The 16,777-nt window shown below is 55.0% G+C and overlaps 2 protein-coding genes across 2 annotated transcripts in view; both read right to left on the bottom strand.

The window, feature by feature from the left end:
• Nucleotides 1–520: 520 nt before the first annotated feature.
• On the bottom strand, nt 521–7,142 carry TPP1 (tripeptidyl peptidase 1). Its single transcript, XM_067750077.1, has 13 exons — nt 7,017–7,142; nt 6,830–6,901; nt 6,427–6,566; nt 5,447–5,597; nt 5,113–5,240; nt 4,802–5,013; nt 4,423–4,621; nt 4,105–4,293; nt 3,796–3,865; nt 3,247–3,367; nt 3,004–3,162; nt 2,710–2,835; nt 521–2,536 (listed from the first exon to the last, which is right to left on the bottom strand). The coding sequence occupies exons 1-13, from the start codon at nt 7,058–7,060 to the stop codon at nt 2,396–2,398; spliced, it is 1,752 nt and encodes a 583-aa protein (XP_067606178.1). The 5' UTR covers nt 7,061–7,142; the 3' UTR covers nt 521–2,395.
• Nucleotides 7,143–8,197: 1,055 nt separating this feature from the next.
• DCHS1 (dachsous cadherin-related 1) overlaps nt 8,198–16,777 on the bottom strand; it is a 34,875-nt gene continuing 26,295 nt past the window's right edge. Inside the window, exons 11-21 of the mRNA XM_067750073.1 lie at nt 16,487–16,726; nt 16,267–16,392; nt 15,248–15,457; nt 13,340–14,218; nt 13,102–13,215; nt 12,719–12,930; nt 12,475–12,629; nt 12,149–12,279; nt 11,750–12,033; nt 11,283–11,421; nt 8,198–10,954 (exon numbers count right to left, since the gene is read on the bottom strand). Coding sequence (XP_067606174.1) covers nt 8,343–10,954; nt 11,283–11,421; nt 11,750–12,033; nt 12,149–12,279; nt 12,475–12,629; nt 12,719–12,930; nt 13,102–13,215; nt 13,340–14,218; nt 15,248–15,457; nt 16,267–16,392; nt 16,487–16,726 — 5,102 coding nt within the window. The 3' untranslated portion in view covers nt 8,198–8,342. The remainder of the gene's footprint in view (nt 10,955–11,282; nt 11,422–11,749; nt 12,034–12,148; nt 12,280–12,474; nt 12,630–12,718; nt 12,931–13,101; nt 13,216–13,339; nt 14,219–15,247; nt 15,458–16,266; nt 16,393–16,486; nt 16,727–16,777) is intronic.

The raw sequence follows: 16,777 nt of genomic DNA, 5'->3' as shown, positions 1-16,777 counted from the left end.
TTCCTAGTCCCTTTATTCAGCCTTTTAAGGGTTTGTAGTGGAGTTGGATAACCTCTCTCGCTGGCAGCTGCCCAAAGAAGTGAGGGCAACAGGAGAAAGTGCTGCTGCAGATGGGGAGGGAGGTACAGTCCACCCTCCGTATAGGTGGTGAGGGGTGGGCAGTATTGGTTCCAGGACCCTCCCCCAAACCCCCTGTCCCCCTTCCCCCCCTCCCCCGCCATGGATACCAAAACCCATGGATGCTCAAGTCCCTTATATGAAATGGCATAGTATTTGCACTTTATACTTTAAATCATCTCTAGATTACTTATAATATCTAATACCATGTAAATGCTATGTAAATGGTTGCCGGTAAATTCAAGTTTTGCTTTTTATAACTTCCTGGAATTTTTTTTTTTTTAATATCTTCAATTCATGGTTGGTTGAATCTGTGGCTGTAGTATGTGAGGATACAGAGGGACGGCTGTCTTTCAGCCTGAATAAACAAGATCTGAAAAATCACAGCTAGTGAAAGAGTGGGTTTTTCAATGCAGCAAACATTTATTTAATTCCTATTTGCCAGTCCTGAGCTAGGGCCTGCAAATACAAAGTTAAGTAGGACAAGGTTCTAGTCCTCTAGGCACCAATAGTCTTGGAAAGGGAGGCAAAGAGTTAACTGGCCATTTCAACAATATATGGGGGTTTAAATACTGGAGGTAGACACAGAGCGTACAGTGCAAGGGAGGAAGGGAACTAACAGCTGCTGCCTGTATCTGTGTGTTAGGCATTCTATTAACTTTATCCCGTTTAATGATTCCCTGAATATTAGAGGCAGGTATCAATATCCTCACATAACAGATGAGGAAAAAGCTTCAGAGAGTTGAACTTACTTGTCCAAGGCTCTCGCCTAGTCTATATCAGAACCAAGAATCAAACAGGTTTGTTTTCAAGAATCTAGGATTTTTCTGTCATACAAAAATCAACTAGCTTCAGGGAGCCAAAAGGTTCACACGAGAAGGTGACTTCTGAGCTGACTCTCGAAAGAATTCTGTAAGTCAACCAGGCAAAGGGAGCCCGGTGTAATGTTAGGGCCCAGAATATCTTGAGCAAAAGTGAAAGTGTCTGTGGGGAGGGCAGGAAAGGATAAACAATTTGTTACTCAGGAACAAATGGCAAGTAAGGGATTAGGTTTTTAAGTCATGATAAAAAGCCTGAACTATATCCAGTAATCTTTGAAGGGTCTTAATCAAGTAAATGACCTTATGGGATTTGCATCTTACTCTGGTAGATGGTTTAGGGAAGGGCGGAAAGTAAGGACACTTCTTGCAAGGGCCTCCTCAATTCAGAGGAGAGGGAATATGGCTCAGGGCTAATGTCGTAGCAGTAGAGATGGAGAGAATTCGATGAGTTCTAGATATACTTAGGAAATACAAATGGCAGGACTTGTGGATTGGTAAAGATATATTTAAGAGTTTTAAAGTCAGCAGGACTTGTTGATTGAAGATGATGATGGGAGGAGGTGAGGAAAAGGGAGTCTAGGATGACACTTTAGGTTTCTGGCTTGGTTGGAAGAAGCATAGTGTCATTTACAAAGAAGAAACAGAAGAGAACAGTTTGGGATTGGGAAGAAGGGAGATGAAATATTGAGTATCACACATATTACTTTTGAGGTATCGATCACTGTTGGATAAAAACTCTGATATAGGGAGATGGTGATGGCTGTGGATGCCAGTGATTGATTTGTTCCAGGGTCAATGAGTAGAGTGAGAAGAGCAAAAGACTAAGGATGGAGCAATGAAATACAACAACATTCGATGAGGAAGCAGAGAAAGAGAAAGAAGGAAGAGGGAATGAAGGAGGAATAGGGAGTGGTCAGAGGAGAAGTTAAGCCCTGGGCGCTAAGGAAGGAGAGGCAGTAGACTACTGTGACAGCCCACAAAGCAAAGATTGGGAAGTGTCCACTGGATGAAGCAGCAGGGAGGCATTCATTTCTCAGTGTTTCTCAGGGGAGGAAAGAGTGAAAAATAAGAGCAGAGGTCTGGTCTCATGGCAATGAATTGAGGAGTGAAGATGAAGTGAAATAGTGTACTACACAGACAGTGTAAACAACTGAAAAAAAAAAGTTGAAAAAAAAATAAAAGAAGAAATGGAAGAGGGGGCGGTGTGCGGAGGACGCTCCCAAACAGTGCATGTTATAGCATCTGTAGAGGAACCTGGGCCAGGGGCAGGGGTACCTGAGTATAAGGGAGCAGGTAGCGTTGGGAGTCAAGTCAAGCTCACAGCATTTCTGGGTTAGGGAGATAAGCTGCAGCAGTCAACAGTTGAGGGTTTAGCAGGGCTCCCAACAGTGCAGAACCAGGGACCAAGCCACCGGCTGTGGGGCAGTGGACAGGCCCACTCTTCTAGCAAGAAAGGATCAAGGGTTAATTAGTGTCTTCAGCAGAGCTGGGAAGTTGGGTGTTCCCCAGCCTGTCACAGGATCCCAGCCAGGGCCAGAGCAGAAACCTTGACCCTCCACCTCTTCATTCAGACAGGACTCATGGCAGCCACGTGTTACCTAGGGAGAAGGTGGGCATCAGATCCCGGCTTGCTGATACTAGGAGACTGCAGCACCTCACCTTGTATTCACATTCCAGAGGCTATCCCACCCCATCAGAATTGTCCTCAAGTTCATCTTAGCACTCGACATACTCTTACGTAAGTGGCCACACCCCTCTCTTCCAAACTCACATCAAAGAGTCCTTCCCCATGCTTCTGGTAGAGCCGTGGGTTGAGAAAACCAAGAGGGGGGAGGCCTCTGAGGATTCTGTGTTCATTTATCAGGGATAGGAGTCCCCCAAACACTGGAGTAGAGGCCTGCAAGGGTGAGGGTACAAGTAGAGGTTAGGGGTTCAGAGTGATTGGACTTTTTGGGAGGGATGGATCAGAGGTCTCTGAGGAATCAGGGGTTCTGGGTGTAAGGTCTTGGGGGTGGAGGGTGAGGGTAGTCCCTGGGTGGGGGTTTGGAGCCAGGCTAATTCTCACCGAGGTGCCAGACACCCATGGAATGGGCACATGGTTGCTGACCACCCAGTAGCCATCAGAGAGTGCAGCCACATCTGGGTAGGCACGGCCGCTGGCATTGAAGTAACTGGATGGTGGCAAGTGGGGACTGGAGCTCAGGTACTGGGCTACAGCTTCCTCCTAAAAGGCATTCTTGAGTGAGTATCATCTGCTGAACTGAGGATCCCACCCGTCCCCCCTCCATCCACACAAACACACACATACCTGGTATGAAGGCCGTGGGAATACATTGCTGAAGCCGCCACCACTGATATAGTCAACAACCTCATCTGTGACTCGGAAAGGATTCTGGAAAGATGTGCCTCCCACCGTGGTGACATAGGGGCTGAGGACAGAAGACAGCATTCAGATTGCAGGGTCCAAAGGGCACCTCCAAGATGCATGGGGATGGGTGAGTATGGGTCTGGGTCTTGCTGGAGGGACTGGGGAAGCACTCTGGTGAAGTATGTACATGGGGATGACTGAGAGATCTTGGGTCCTCAAAGCATGGCCTGAGGTGACTGCACACTTTTTCCTACGGAACACCCACCAAATCTCCCCCTAAAATGCCTGGAGACTGAGGAAGTGGAACACTGGGAGCTATGTCCTACTCAGGAGACTCGGGGCCTGCGACCTACAGGAAGAAGAGGGGGGTGCAGGTAAAGTTGAGGGTTGGGCCACAGGAGCACCTGGTGTGATCAAGACAAAGGTTCCAGATCATGAGGACATAGATGAATTGGTGGCCACAGGCAAGTGGTGGACTGGGGTGCTTACCTGGAGGCAGGGAAGCTGGGACGGAACCGGTGTCTTCCCGAGACAGACCAACACCCAGCCCCACTGTCACCTGGGAGAGAGACCAAGTTTGCCACTCAGTTTAATTGGTCAGAGTTTGGAATGTGGGTTCAGATGTCGGAGAGGAAATTCAAGTGTTAGTCATTACTGCAAGAGGTCAGAGTTGAGGTCAGGTCAGTGGTCCCTGTTGAGTTCAGATTATGAGATAGAGATCAGGTCCAGGAGTCACTGCGGGGTCAAAGTTCTGAGGCTGGGTGGGTGTGGGAGTCTAGGTTTAGAGTAGGAGGTCACCTGAGGCAAAGAGCACAGTAAGACCCCGAGCAGCAGCCTTCATGAGCTCGGTGTTGACCCGCTGGATGTAGGCGCTGCTGAGGGAGTCCTCGTCATCTCCGTAGCTCACGGTGTGCACATGTGGCAGGGCTGACTCATTACTGAGCAGCAGGAGCCACTGCAGGAAGGGCTCCTGTGACTCATGCCGGCCTGGGGCATAAAGGCAGTCATTTGGGAGGTTGTCAGGATCTCCCTGGAGCTCACGGGATTCCCTTGGGGAAGCAAAGACCACCACTCACCCCCACCTCTATCCCCACCAGCCAGTCCCCTTGGCAGTACCAGGGCTACTGTAGACCCAGGTGGAGATGTTGGCGCCAGCACTCATCAGGTACTCTACATCTAGGCTGGCCTCGATTCCGGCCTGGCCCCGGCCCTGCTGTCCGACCACACGGGCTACTGATGCCTGGTGTGCAAAGCTCCCACCGAAGAGGTGCATGAACTCAGCCAGGTCTGACTCATGGAAATACTGCTCCAGGAACTATGGAGGGAATCAAGGCGATATCATGGGTCAGAGGACACAGCCCCAAGGGTCAGGTCAGGGGATACTGTCCCAGATCACAGGATTGGGGGTGAGAGCCCAGGGGTTAGAGTCAGAGAGTCAGCTGGTCAGGCACCTTGGGGAGGTGGTAAGGACCCTGAGGCTTTCCGCGTGGCTCACCTGGGCACAGGCTTGACTGTTGTTGGTCGTGCCAGAGCCCACGTCTTGTGCCGTCAAGTTGTACCGCTCACGGATCACAGATGGGGTCACCCCCAGGTGTAGGCCAACAGTCCCTGGGGTCACCCCCAGGTGTAGGCCAACAGTCCCTGGCACCTGTGGCTTGGGGCGTTGCCTCAGGGTTGATGTGGGGGGAAAGCGGTGCAGCCCCCCCACTGTGGGGAGGAGTCAGCCTTGAGGAAGAGATCCTTTAGCCTCCAACCCCCCATTTTATCACTGACCCCCCCCCCGCCACCAACCCCACTGGGTGTTACCAAAGTCCACGTGGGAGGCCAAGGCCTTCGGGAGCCGGTAGGGACGTGGGGACCTTACAACATGGGTCTCTGCAGGTCCCCCCATATAGTGATGAAACTCAGCCCCAGAGAGCAGCAGCTCCGCTTGTCTGAAGTCAGAGATCAGAGAACAGAGGTCAGAAAGCATGGAACAGAGCTGAGGAGGCTGCCTGAGCATCACGGGGCAGTTAGTCGTTATCTCCCCAAGTGTTTTCACCCACAGGCCCTGGCAAGCTCTCAGCTCCCTTCCACTGCAGTGACGAATCTCCCTGATGGGATGATTGGTGCCCTCCATGAGGCAATTATTCCCTCTTACCGGACACTCAGCCAGCAAGTCAGAAAGTCCTGTGTGGTCACTGAGTGGCAGTTCCGGGCTCCAGCAGCCAAAAGCCATTTTTGGACTGTGTGGAGGGTCAGTGGTGATGGCCGGACCAGTTCAGCCACATCCTCTAGGGTCAGGTACTTTCCTGCAGGGATTCAGTAGAGGCTCTTGCCTTCATTCCTTGCTTTTCTAAGTTGCCCTTTTTGAACTTTAACCAGGAGACACTGGAGCTTAACATGATGGCGAGTCACTGCTCTCCTGTGTGGATCAATACACCTCCCGGGTGAACCTTAGACTGCCCCCCTCACCACGCAGGGCTTCCAGCAGGGGAAGCCCACCATCCAGCTTGACCATTGGAGCAAACCATGGACCTTCTGGAGCATAGTAGCGGGTAAAGTGGGGAGAAGAGTGGAGGGGAAGAGACTGCAGACCGGTGAGGGGGCTGGCAGCAGTCCAGGTGAAAGAGTAATCAGCTGAGTTGGTGGCAACAAGGAATGGTGAGACAGTGGAGTATTTCAGAGCTGGAACTGGCAGCCTTAGGGTTGAATGGAGGAGTAAATGAGAGTGAATTTAGTGGGGGGAGGTGAAATTTGAGGTAATGAGCACTTATATGTACTGGATGCTACTTCCCCATTTGTCTGGTAGTTGGTAAATAGTAGAGTCAGAATTTGAATCCAGATCTGATCACCAAGCCTGTGCTCTTAACCATACCCACTTTCAGTTTTTGAGCCTGATGAACATAGGTGGAAAGTTTTGGAGGAAAGAATGTGAATTAGTTTTGGACACTCTAGTTCCAATTCACCTTTTTATTCAGAAACTCTTTAATGAGGGTCACTGCCATTCATCTGTCCTATACCACCCCCTCGACAGGCCCCAAGAGCACATCCCTGACATGACCTGCACCGTCCCACACTCAGCCCAGTCCTGTGTCCCTTTACTGCATCCCACATCCCACCCCCAGTCCCATCAGGCACCATAGCGAGAAGAGCCGGGATCCGACACAGCCTGCACCAGCTCGGACAGTCTCTCCAGGTTCTGCTGTCTCAGGGCAAACGTGAGACTCAGCTCTTCCTCAGGGTCCGCACGGCCCAGATACACCCAGCCTGGTGGCAGCCTGTAGGGTCAGGGGTCAGGCACATGGCCTTCATTAGAGTAGGGATGGGAAGGTTCACCATTAGAACCTAGAACTTGGGGAGGATTCCAGAAGCAGATATGGATCACAGGAGGTGGATTACCGGGGACTGAATCTGGGAACCTGGGAATAAGGCTATGGAGTGGGTACCAGGAGCTGGTAAGGGGGGTGAGGGAGGCTAGAACCAGGAAAACGGGTACAGGAGAGGCCATGGGGTAGGGGTTGTCAGTGCTAAGTCAACTCACGTCCACTGCTGGTCAGGCTCCGGGCTGTAACTGCATTTGCCGGCGACAAAGAGGGCAAGGAGCCCTAGGAGGCTGCAGGGGCAGCACATGGGTTTCAGCAGGAGCTGGACTGTCATTATGTTCCCACCCTCCAACATATACTCCCTCCAACATGATTCCCTTCTCCCAGGGCCCCCTAGTTTCTTACCAGGCTCGGGGGCCCATTCTGCCTTTCTGCAGATCCGCTGTCATGTGACAGATCACATGAGCCCTATAGTGCACCACCTCCCGTCTCTGCCTAGAAACTAGTGACGATGCTGGCTCCTCCCTTGAATGGGTGGTCCTGAATGCTGAAGAAGGGGCGGGGCTGCTCCTCGGGTGCTCCCTCTGTGGACGGTCAAACACTGGGTACGCTCAGGGCTCCCCACCTGCTGCCAGAATCCAGGACTCGCCACAGTGTAGGGGGTGCTTCAGAAAGGGGCTTTGGAGGCCCACAGACCCAGGTTCTTACGAGCTGTACGGAGCCTAGGTTTCTTCATGTAGAATATGGAGACTATTATGTTAAAAGTGCTCTGCCTCAGAGGGTTGCAGTGAAAATTTACAGAGATAAAGCAGGTGGACCCCTCAGCAGAGAGCCTCACATGGCAAAGGCTCAACAAATGTGTGCCCTTATTACACGCGAGTATATAGGGGCCCCATGGGAAACAAATACACCACGAGGCTGCTCTTGTACCCACCCCCACCTCCCTGAAGACCCTCAGGCCTAGAGCTGGTCATCTCCAAGATCTCTCCCCAGCCAGCCAACCCCTCTCTAGGTCACTGCCACAAGCAAGCCCCTGCTGTCTGCCGTCTTCTGGCCTCCTGCCCCCGTTAGAGGGAAAGGTCAACTGCAGAGAGATGTGATAGCCTCAGGTTGGGCTCGGGCTCCCAGTGCCATCCCCACTCGCTCCCACTCTAGATGCCCCTGTGTCCACCAGCTTCTGTGACTCCTGAGGTGTCCACAGTGTGCCAGGTGGCTTCCCATCATCCCCCCACCCCTACGGCCCCCACAGAACAGAGCCGGACACTGGGTACAAACTGCAGTTTATTAAGGCTCCAGAGTGAGAATTGGCACTTGATTCTGGGCAGGGGCAGGGGTGTCAGTGGAACCCAAAGGAGCTGGGCCCAAACAAGTTAGAGGGACTGCCCCCATTCCCCCTACCCCCCAATAAATAAAGTCTCAGCTCCATCTCAGGGTGCTGGCACAGGGCAAGAAGCCCTCACTGAGGAGGACCCAGGGCTGCTGCCTACTTCATCATCTTTCTCTCCACACCGGACCCGGCCACAGGTCAGTGCCCAACAGGGCCTCGTGGTGCTGGTGCTCTGACAGGGCCAGGGTGAGACGTGAGACCTGTCCCCACTGGAGGACTCTGGGGTGGGGATCTGGCCTCCCCCGCGGCCAATCATGGTCCGAGGCTGCCCAGGGCAGGCTCAGATGGGGCCTGCATTGGGGACACTGTGCGCATCCCAGGTCGGGGCCCAGCCTGGGCCACAGCTAGATATGCAGCTCCGTGTCATCGGGTGGCTCCAGGCCGGACTCTGCACTCAGTGCTGAGGCTGAGGGGCCCTGGGCCACCCCAAATGGCGAGACGACAGGTGAGCGAGCAGCCAGAGGAGACAGTGAGGGCGAGAAGCTGGGGGACATGGCAGCTGAGGACAGGGAACCTTCATGGCTGATGGGGGAGCGGTGAGAGGCTGGTGGGAAGATGGCCCGGGTCGTAGCCGTGCTGGCTGGCTTGGGGGGCACAGACTTGGCTCCTGGGTGGGCCACGGCAGTGATGAGGGGTGGTGGGTCAATACGGGGAGCCGGGGGACACGGCCGAGCCTCATCCTTGAGCCGGGCGATCTCTGTGAAGACGCTGGCCAGCGGCTGGAACTGAGGGCACCAGCTCAGCAGGTAGTCCCAGTTATAGCTGCCACGGAGCTCCTCCTCCCCAGCCACAATGGCCGTCAGTGCTCCTGCCACACATGGCTTGCCATCTGCTGGAAAGCCATAGTCCCCAGTGGGTGCAGGGCTTAGGCCACAGCCCCCCAAGAAGGCTGTGGCAGCGGCTGGGGGGCCCTCCTCTCGGTACAGAGTGGCCCCTGCACCCGGCAGCAGCAGCCCTGCCTTGCGGCCCTTATACCAGGTGTCGGGGGCAGGTGGCTCGCAGGACGTGTCACTCAGTCCATCTGCATCCTGCTGGATGCCGGAGTCAGGGCCACGGGCAGCCAGAGAGGAAGCCACACTGGCCACACGGGGGAACTCGTTGATCATGCGGATCTCGTCATCCTCTGCAGCCTCCGCTGAGCCTCGGCCGCTTGAGTGTGAAGGGTCCAGGGAGCCACCACGGGGGTAGGGTCCTCCAGCTCCTGGCCCACCATAGCTGGGGAGAGTCTGGTGATACAGGTGCTCTGAAGGCGGTGGGCTGGGTGGCTCTCGGCCCAGCTTCTGTAGAGAGCCACTGGCCAGAGGTGCTGCCTGTGACATCGGGCCAGGTGCCGCCTCAGCCTTCCGGCTCCGGGCCCGCACCAGCCCTAGGACCAGGGCTGCCAATGCAAGCACCACTACGACTCCCAGGGAGGCCGCCACAGCCCCCACCAATAGCAGGTTAAGGTCAGGTGCCAGGCCCAGCGCAGTGTGGGTGATGTCCACAGTTACGGGCACTGTGGCACTCCGGGAACCAGGCAGAGGCCCCCGTGCTACCACCTCCAGCCTCAGCTCCCGTGGTGCCTCACGTCGGGTCCGGCCCCCACCCCCAGAGGTGCCTGTTCCGCTGCCTGGTGCCCGGCTGTCCACCCGCAGGTACAGGGCACCTGTAGTCTGGTTGATACCAAAATAGGGGGAAGAGGTGGCAAGGGAATAGAGCACCAGGCCATCAGCACCTCCATCCTCGTCTGTGGCCTGCACGTGACCCAGGCTGTGGCCACGCCGGGCACCTTCCGGCACTTGGAAGTGGAAAGCTGGAGCCAAGAACACTGGGTCATATTCATCCTCACCAGTCACCAGCACTGACACAGTGACTGAGGCTGACAAATTCCCAGCATCAGTAGCACCCACCAGCAACTGGAAGCTTCCTGTGTGCTCATAGTCAAAGGCCACTCGTGCCCGCAACTCCCCTGTTGAGCTGTTCAGCGCAAATGCCTCACGGCCCTCAGGCCCCGGCCCAGCGTCCAGCAGGTCGTAGCGGAGCCTTCCGAAAGCCCCAGCATCGCCATCCGTCGCATGCAGAGTAGTCACGAGAGTGCCTGGAGGCTGGTTCTCTGCCAGGCTGGTGCTGAGCAAGCCCAGCGGGAAGGCTGGCCTGTGGTCATTCACATCCTGGACTTCGATGGTCACTGGTGCCAGAGCAAAGTGTGCCCCGGCAGGGTCGGCAGCCCGCACGACAAGCTGATGTCGAGCCTGGGTCTCACAGTCCAAGGGGTGGGCCAGTCGCAAGTCACCCGAGCTCTCATCCAGCTGAAAGAGCCCAAAAGGGTCGCCTGAGCTGAGGGTGAAACGCACAAGGCCGTGCGGGCCTGGGTCAGCGTCGGAGGCCTCCACGTGCAGCAGCTCGGCTCCAACAGGTGTGTCCTCGGGTACTGCCACACGGTAGGATGCTCGGGTGAAGACAGGTGGGTTATCATTGACATCCAGCACAGTGACGGTGACCGGCACAGCCGAGCTTCGAGGTGGCTGCCCCCGGTCAGCTGCAGCCACAGTTAGATTGTACTGGGTTAGGCTTTCGAAGTCTAGAGGCTCAAGCAACACCAGGCAGCCCAGGGCCCGGGGGCCTAGTCCATCACTCTCCCCAGTCTCAGCCAGCCGGGGTTCCAGCTGGAAGACTCGGCCCCGGTTGCCACTGACAATGCTGTAGTCCACGGTGGCGTGGGTGCGGCTTCCGTCGGCATCTGTGGCCTCCAGGGTGAGCAGGGTGGAACCAGGGGGCAGATCCTCAGTTACCGCCACACGGTAGTGTGACAACGTGAAGCTCGGGGTGTGGTCGTTCTGGTCCTGCAGCTGCACGTGCACTGTGGTGCGTGCTGCCCGAGCCGGCGTCCCATGATCTCGTGCTTCCAGCACCACGTCCACCACTCCTGGCCCTTCATGGCCCAAGGCCATTGTCCCCACTGTTGTGAACAAGGTCCCTGAGATGAGAAGGGAAGAGAAATATGCCATCAGCAGAGGCTGTGGGTGAGCAGAGTGACCCTTCGAGGACTGGGAAATGGCCTTGGAAGTCAGACTCCAGGGAGTGGCCCGTGTGCTAGGAGATTACAGAGGGGCCTCCAGGATTCAGAGAATGGCTTCTAGGCATGCAGTCAGGACAGTGCTTAAAATAGAGACAAAGGGCAGAAAATGTCCTCCCTGGGTCAGAGATCTAGGGAGTTAAGAGTTCAGGCAAGAAATTCCAGGAATGAGGTCAAAACATGGCCCAGCACAGTCAAGGATAAGGGGTAGATCCCAGGAAGGACGCACCGTTGTTGGGGTCAACACTGAAGCCCTCAGCAGGGGAAGCCAGGTGGTAGGAGACATGACCATTGGCACCTGAATCCCGGTCAGTGGCAGAGACGGAGAGAATGGCACTGCCTGGGGGTGTGTGCTCAAGCAGCATCACCTGAGGTGTGAGGACAAGGGTTTAAGGCCAAGCGTCCCAGCTGCCCACTCAGCCTATGTTCCGGAGCTTGGTCTCATGAGCTCTGCTTGGCATCCGTCCTAGCTTGGAGCGCATCTACCCCTTAGAATTTGGACTGTGCCCCTTCCCCCATTTGTGGGCACCGGATGAAGAACCTGGACACAGTTCCCAGGACTTATAAGGCTGGTCTTACATCCCCAAAGATCCGTCCCCAAGTCAGTTCTGACATCCAGCCCACCTCAGATCCTTCCAGCCTTGTCACTCCCCTCCGTTGTGAACAACTCTGGGCCCAGAGGTGGGGCATCAGTACCTGGTAGAGGGTCTGTGAGAAGGCGGGTGCATTGTCATTGACATCCTCCACGAGCACCGTGAGGTTGGCACGGCCCTCGTGAGGCCCGTCATGTGCCAGGAGCTGCAGGTGGTAGCGGTCACGCTGCTCGAAATCCAAGGGGCCCGTGAGGGAGAGGCGGCCACCATAGCGGCCTACACTGAAGGGATCCTGGGGCCCAGAAGGGCTCAGCACATACCACAGTACTGGTCCTGAGTCCACATCATTCCCTGTTACCTGTGCAATCTCTGAGCCCAATAGTGCATCTGCAATACATGGGACAAGTGTGTTTGGCATGGTCCCAGAGGCCCCTGGAGCCCCAGAGTGGGGAAAAGTGCTTCCCTACCGCCCTTTGTACCTCTCACTTTACCCAGTCCTCACCTTCCGACACTCGGAGCTCCCAGGGCTGGGGGATGGTGGGGCGATTGTCATTGGTGTCGATGACCATCACCGTCAGGGTAGCTGAGCCCACCAGGGCTGGGCTTCCTCTGTCTGTGGCCATCAGCACCAGCCTGAACACAGAGCACAATCGGGGTGGGGCCTGGGGATAAGGGAGAACCTTGGGCAGGGATAGGAGGGCTCAGGACAGGCTGGGGGGTGGGGAACTCAAGACGTGGCCTAGGGATTGAAGGGGATTCCATGCGGGGCTCAAAAGTGGATGGACCTGGGATGGAGTCTCAGGGTCTACAGACCCACCCGAGCCTCACCGTGTTTCGGCCCAGATCTCACGGTCCAGGATAGCTGTGGTAGTGATAGTGCCTGTGGCGGAGTCTACACGGAACAATCCCCGGGCTGGCTGGGATGCGGCCAGACTGTAGGAGATCTGTCCACTGGGGCCTTGATCCAGGTCATCTGCTTCGACCTGGGGAAAGCAGGAGGCTGCTGGCACTGGGCTGGCCACAGACAAAGTCCGCCCAGCCCTGCCCCCCATCTTCCCGTCACACCCCACACCTGCAGCAGGGGTCCCTCCAAGGGCCTGGACTCAGGCAGGAAGGCCACGTAGTGGGGCCGCAGGAAGCGGGGAGCATTGTCATTGGCATCTTGCAGGGTTAGGGTCAGCACGGAGAAGGCAAAGGCTCCTCCACTCTCCGCCTGCAGCACCAGTCGCAGCCGTGGGTTTGCCTCAAAGTCCAGCCCCTCTGCTGAGCGAACCGTGACGGCTCCTGGAGGGAGGTGGAATGTATCACCGACAGACCTCTTGCTTGCCCTAGAGCCTCCTGTCTGCGGCCCGCTACTCAAGGGCAGCCTCTCCCCAACCAGAGACTCCTCGGGCCCAAAGAGGACCCCCGCCAGGAGCCTGTCCCCTCACAGAGCCCCCTGCTCCCGCCCCTTACCTGTACTAGGCTGGATGGAGAATGTCCCTTTCTCATTCCCACTGAGAATGCTGTATGTGATGGGTCCACTTGAGCCCCCTGTATGGATAGCCTTGGGGGAGACAATGGGAGTCCCTGCAGAGGGGATGATATTGGTTGAAATGTGAGCACTAGACTGAGGGAGTCTGGGGACTATTTTCAGTTAGTAACCCCAACCCATCCAGGGATACAAAGCGGGGCGACACGGTTGGGCACCCACCTGGGGGTGCATTCTCACGGAGCATGGCTTCACTACTAGCCCGGGGAAAGCGGGGTCCACGCTCAGACTCTCCCTGCAGCCCAACAATGACCACACCAGTGGCAGAGCGAGCTGGACGGCCAAGGTCGGTTGCCACGATGAAGAGGACACGATCCTGGGGACCCAGGGATACAGGGGAGCGGGCCACACGGATTTCACCAGTGTAAGAGTCCACAGTGGTGCCAGGAGGTGGTGTGCCTGCCAGCCGGTATAGGATAGAGGCATTGGCACCAGCGTCACGGTCTTCAGCTCGCAGAGTGGCCAGAGCCAGGGTTGGGGTACTGAGGCTAGGGCCTGGGCGGGGCAGGCGCAGCCTCAGGGGACTGGTGGGGAAGGTGGGCGCATGGTCATTGACATCGCGCACCATGATGGTGATAGGCACCGTGGTGCTTAGGGGTCCAGCAGCTGCACCATCCACTGCATTCACGGTAAAGGCATAACTGGGACACTGCTCTCTGTCCAGGGCTGTGGCTGTGCGCAATTCCCCTGAGCTGGGCTCCAGCAGGAAGGCTCCTGCTGCACCTGCACCCAGGTAGTAGGTCACGCGGCCATTGGGCCCAGCATCAGGATCATGAGCCTGTAGCTGCAGCAGCAGGGTCCCTGCAGGTGCATCCTCAGGCACCTCCACAGAGTAGGCAGGCACAGGGAAGGCGGGGGCATGGTCATTAGCATCCAGCACTGTCACTGTCACAAACAGAGTAGCACTGAGAGCTGGCTGGCCTCCATCCCGGGCTTCTATCTGCAGCTGGAATGCTGGCTCCACCTCCCGGTCTAGTGGCCTCATGGTGCCAAACTCCCCTGAAGCTAGGTCCAGAACAAAGGCTTCTGATGGGTCCCCATCTGCAGAGAAGGGCATGCACACATAAACATACATGTGTCAGCCCATGGGAGTGGGGGTGATTTACAGGCAACCTGGCAAAGAAAGAGAAAGAGAGAGGGAGAGAGAAAAGAGGGAAAGTGGGATAAAGGCAGAGAAACAAAGAGAAACACAGAAGGTAAAGAAGGACACTGCAAAGTAGCTTTTCTAAGAGTGTGGTCTGCAGACCCCAGGGATTCCCCTGAGACCCTTTTGGGGAGTACATAAGATCAAAACTATTTTCATAGTAATACTAAGACATTATATGACTTTTTCATTCTCATCAACTCACAAATGCAGAGTGGGGTCCGGATGCTACATGACATGTGATGACATCATGACTTGGATGGTTAATGGAATGTGTGTGCTTGTGTAGTCTTGTGTTTCCCAGAATATTCTAGGTAGAAAGTTTAGAGCATAAATATGTGTTGTTTTCAGAGATTCACTCGTTTTTGCTGGCTTGCGTTCGGTTATACATGCTGTAATCTTTGTAACCTCATTACTGTCCAACAAATTGTTAGTTGAAACCCTAACATTTCCTTGGGCCTACGCAGAAATACAGCAAGTGGTATACTTCATTGGCTTGTTTTGCAATGATATTTTAAAATTTTCTCATCTTTAATATCAAATATTGTAAATACTGATATAATTTGTTTACTATATATTTTATATATTAAATTATTATTTCACATTTTATTATATCAATAAATGCTGACATCATATAAGCCAAAGTTCTTTACAGTTCTCAAAAATTAAGAATGTTAAGGGTTCCTGAGACGAAAAAGTTTGAGAACAACTGCTCTACAGGGAGAGACAATCAAGAAAGAAAAAGAAAGAAAAGAAACAAAAAGATAAAAAGAGACAAAGAGGAGATCAAGAACTGGAGGGGCACAGAAATAGATGCTTGGAGACACAGAAACATAAAGAGAAGGAAAAGGAGACCCGGGCACGCTGGGTCTGACACAGGCCAACAAGGAGTACACCTGGGCAAGTGGGTGCGGGAAGGTTCTCACCCAGGATGCGGTACTGCAGCTGCCCGTTGGCTCCCACATCCGGGTCAGAGGCCCGCAGCGTGGTAAGGGTCTGTGGGTCCTGGCCCTCAGGCACCTCCAGGGAGAGATGGGCACTCCCAAAGGTTGGGGCGTGGTCATTCTCATCCTCCACAGCCACTCGCACTGTGACATGGGTCAACAGCGGAGGCGAGCCCCCATCCCGGGCATACACTATCGGGAAGCAAAATCAGTGAGATCCAGCCTGCTCCCATCCCATGGAGGAATCCACACCACATAGTGTTCCCCAGGTGCACACAAAAATCAGAATATGTCCCTCTCTCCACACCCCGCAAGCACACAGGCACACATACATATATGTGGTGGTGTGACAGAAAAGGCACTAAGTGAGGTAACAAAAGATCTGAGTTCAAGTCCCAGCTCTGCCACTTCCAAGTTGTGTTAGCCTAAGCAAGTTACTTAATCTCTTTGGTACTCAATATCCACTTGCTCCTCTGTTAAACGGCTTCAGTGTAACCTGAGGGAACCCTAGAGGGCATAGCTGCGACATTATGCATTTGAGAGTTAGTGTGATCACACTGGTGACAGCCTAGACGTCAGTTCAACTTGCACTCTGCCAAACTCTTGACTCCCCAAAAGGATTAAAAATATAATAGAGGGCTTCCCTGGTGGCGCAGTGGTTGAGAGTCCGCCTGCCGATGCAGGGGACACGGGTTCGTGCCCCGGTCCGGGAAGATCTCACATGCCGCGGAGCGGCTGGGCCCGTGAGCCATGGCTGCTGAGCCTGCCCGTCCGGAGCCTGTGCTCCGCAACGGGAGAGGCCGCAACAGTGAGAGGCCCGCGTACCGCAAAAATAAATAAATAAAATAAAATAAAATAAAATAAAATAAAATAAAATAAAATAAAAAAATATATATAATAGAAACTGTGCTGTAAGCTTATAAAATGTACTTTGCGGGTCCTGCCCATGTAACACTGCTGTTTACAGCGCCTCAGGTTTTGGGGATCCTGCAAACGCGCACCTGTCAGATTGATCTCCTCCTGCTCCTCCCGATCCAGGGCCCGAAGAGTTGTAAGAACTCCAGTGTCTGGGTCCAGGGAGAAGCTTTCGCCAGAGATGCCTCCATAAGTCACTTGCCCATTGGCCCCTGAGGAGGGGCAGCGTGGGGGAAGATCAGAGGGTGAATATACCCTTTCTTGACCCAGTCCATCCCTCTTTCAACCCATCCCCCCAGGCCTTACCCAGGTCTGGGTCGGTTGCCCGCAGAGTGAGCAGAGATGTGCCAGGCGGGCTGTTCTCACGCAAGAGGACGCTGTACTCCTGCTGTTGGAAAGTGGGTGCCTCGTCGTTGACGTCGGCGACACTGACAGTCAGGAGCTGTGTGGCTGAGCGCGGCGGGGAGCCGTGGTCGGAGGCCACCACAGTCAGCAAGAACTCAGCTCGCTGTTCACGGTCCAGGGACCGCACCACGGACAGCGCTCCTAGTTGAGCGGTAGGGCGGGTTGGAAGGAAACCTCAACACTCGCCCCACA

Source organism: Pseudorca crassidens, chromosome 9, assembly GCF_039906515.1.
Source record: "Pseudorca crassidens isolate mPseCra1 chromosome 9, mPseCra1.hap1, whole genome shotgun sequence".
NCBI lineage: Eukaryota > Metazoa > Chordata > Mammalia > Artiodactyla > Delphinidae > Pseudorca > Pseudorca crassidens.
Note: the sequence above shows the minus strand (reverse complement) of the source record. Positions and strands in the feature narration are given on the sequence as shown.